Genomic DNA, 2,958 nt, shown 5'->3' on the forward strand with positions numbered 1-2,958 from the left:
CGGGTCGCGGGGGCAGCAGCTCCAATATATTTAATAGGGTTTTAGAGTTTTACTGGGCGTTTTCACCATAAAATAAAGCCACACCTTGGAGCGCTGCTTACTGCGCTCCAAGGCTGAAACACAACAAACGCCTGGTAGTCCGGCGGCTGCTACGGGAACAGGGCTTCTGCCGGTTTCAACAAGTCACATTAAAGACATTTTAAGACCTTTACATTACGACATATAAGACATACTGTATATGACGACATAAGAAGTACAACTACATGCTGAGTCACAAAAGTTCTTTCAAAGCAAATCAAATTATTAAAATTTTATAAAAGCGACACGGAGTAATAATGATCTGTACATATACAGCGACTTACATTTGGACTAGCAAAAGAAAGAACTACAATACCACAGAAAAAAATAAAATAATTTTAATTTCGCATTAGAGTTGCCTTACATGGGCGTAGTAGGGACACTTAAGACCTAGAACACAACACTCCAGTGAATTTAAGACTTTTTAAGGCCAGCGTTTTTTTATTTTGAAATGTTAGACTTTTTTTAGACTTTTAAGGAGCCGCGGAAACCCTGGGAAACTAAAACTTGCGCCTGTCAAACATTCCATTGGATTTGTAGTGTTTGAAAGTGTTCCAAGTTGGAACCGGTTGTCGATGCCCAATCCTAGTGGCCAGACAATGTAACTAGTTCTGTTTTCATTTCAGGGCAAGCAAGGTGAACCTGGACCAGCAGGAAACCCGGGGCTCAGGGGACTCCCGGTAAGTAACAGCCAGTAAACAAATCTGATGAAGCGAACTGTGAGTGCAAATTGCTGTGATTGGTTGACTGCTGTTCTTCTTCCTATCCAGGGCTTTAAGGGCCACAGAGGAGAATCTGGAGCCCCAGGACCTAAGGTCAGTGTTTTACTTTTAGTTTTCTTATGTATTTCAACAGGTCAGTTTGCATTTAAGAGCCACAATGTTTTCACAATTTTTCTCAAACACAAACAATGCCATATTTATTTTTTAAGCATCATTTTCGTGCCCAATGAGCTACCCTGAAGATTACGTTCCCATACAATAAATTTGCATTCTCAATTACGTTCTGAGGGGAAACGTACTTTCTCAGAGATTACGTTTATCTTTACGTTTATCACAAATACGTTCGTTATCAAAGTCTGCCAAAGTCAGCACACGGACCTTGTCAGGGCGAATGGATGGATTGGTCAAAAAACACAAAACTGTCAACCAGGAGTAATCTCGCTTTGCCAGACCTTCCTCCACAACGCTGCAGAGGAGGGACTGGCTAGTCCACATAGCATTCTTGGATGGGAGAACAATATGCTGTGGTTTATTTTTATTTTTTTTAAACCAATCACAATTCTCATAGACGGCCCTAAGCCAAGTACTGTAGTTTAAATTTGAGGAACATGTGCTTTACTCAAGTCTTTTATTTTCATGCCACTTTTTTACTTTTACTCTGCTAGATTTAAATAAATATTGTACTTTTTACTCCACTCCATTAATCTGACAGTGTTAGTTACCCAACAACTGCCTACAAGTCCAGCTGAAATGATTAGGCCATTAAACAGTTGATTGACAGTTGATCAACTAGTTTTAAATGTTTCCAGTTTCTGAAATGTGAGGATTTTTCTTAATTGAGTATGTGTAGTTTCAATACTTTAAGTACATTTCCCTGATGATACTTACATACTTTTACTGAAGTAACATTTTCAGTGTTTTTTCACATTTTCAAAACGGAGATATTTTTACAGTGTGGTTTTAGTACTTTTTCTTGTCAAGATGTCAAGACATGTCTGACTATTGCATCACCCCCCCTTCCCAAAATACCTTCACAGAGAGAACCACTGCACCTGCTGCTTTGTCTCTCACACACACACCAGCAGCAAAGGTTTGTGGCACAGCGCCGTGACCAATAGCATGGCTCATTACAGACGGCTCTGACTCACTGAGCCACAGCGCGGCGGGCGGCCTCTCAGCCTGCAGGCCGCGCTTCCACACAGACAGCAGACAACTTATTAGAGGAGCCATGAAGTGTTTCCACAGACACACTGAAAATTACTCCTCCGCTGCTCATAATTACTGCCACTAAATGTCAGTCATATGGAAATTATATTCTCTATATTCAGGAAATTGAAAGTTTACTTCATTCAATTAAAGGTACAGATTTAGCACACTACCTCAGTACAATGTACTGTAGATGTGTTATATAGATCCTTATGGCTCTCAACTGTGGATTGTCCATGCAATAGTTTTAAGTCATTCATTCACATATGCATATATGCAACAGAGAAGCTATTTTTTGGCCATGAAAATCTACCTGCAACATTTCTCATTAAATCTGCATTAAAAGAAAATTGTTCAGATCAAAAAAGGGAATCCATGTCTTAAAAATTGCAAAGTTAAAAAATAGGGGTTAGACACAACATATATAAAATATAAAATAAAATGATATACATTTGTAGCAGACAGTAACTACGAAATCAATGAGCTGTAATGTAATGTAAAGGGAAGTAGTAAATGCATATGTGTAAAGAAAAGTCATACCGTATAGCCTACATGCAGAGATGTTAACAGGTGTATAACAGTATTTAATGGTATAAAAAGTAGTAATAAATAGGGAAAAATAGCAAACACGGACAACAGAGATAACTTAGCTAAATAATTAAAAAGGAACTTAAAAGGAAATTTAAGCTTTATATGAGATGGATGTGTTCATATAGTGTTCATAGCCTAAGCTAACACACTGACTGAGCACCTTCTCAGTACGCTAACTTACTACAGCTAACTTACTACAGCTAACTTACCACAGCTAACTTACCACAGCTAACTTACCACAGCTAACTAACCACAGCTAACTTACCACAGCTAACTTACTACAGCTAACTTACTACAGCTAACTTACCACAGCTAACTTACCTCAGCTAATTTACCACAGCTAACTTACCACAGCTAACTT

General features: G+C 38.6%; 1 protein-coding gene across 3 annotated transcripts in view; it reads left to right on the forward strand.

Annotated features, from left to right (window-relative positions):
* col22a1 (collagen, type XXII, alpha 1) overlaps nt 1-2,958 on the forward strand; it is a 99,729-nt gene that overhangs the window by 77,545 nt on the left and 19,226 nt on the right. For all 3 annotated transcript variants that reach the window (XM_032534839.1, XM_032534840.1, XM_032534841.1), the window contains 2 exons: nt 705-758; nt 849-893. In XM_032534839.1, coding sequence (XP_032390730.1) covers nt 705-758; nt 849-893 — 99 coding nt within the window. The remainder of the gene's footprint in view (nt 1-704; nt 759-848; nt 894-2,958) is intronic.

Source organism: Etheostoma spectabile, chromosome 14 (genome assembly GCF_008692095.1).
Source record: "Etheostoma spectabile isolate EspeVRDwgs_2016 chromosome 14, UIUC_Espe_1.0, whole genome shotgun sequence".
NCBI lineage: Eukaryota > Metazoa > Chordata > Actinopteri > Perciformes > Percidae > Etheostoma > Etheostoma spectabile.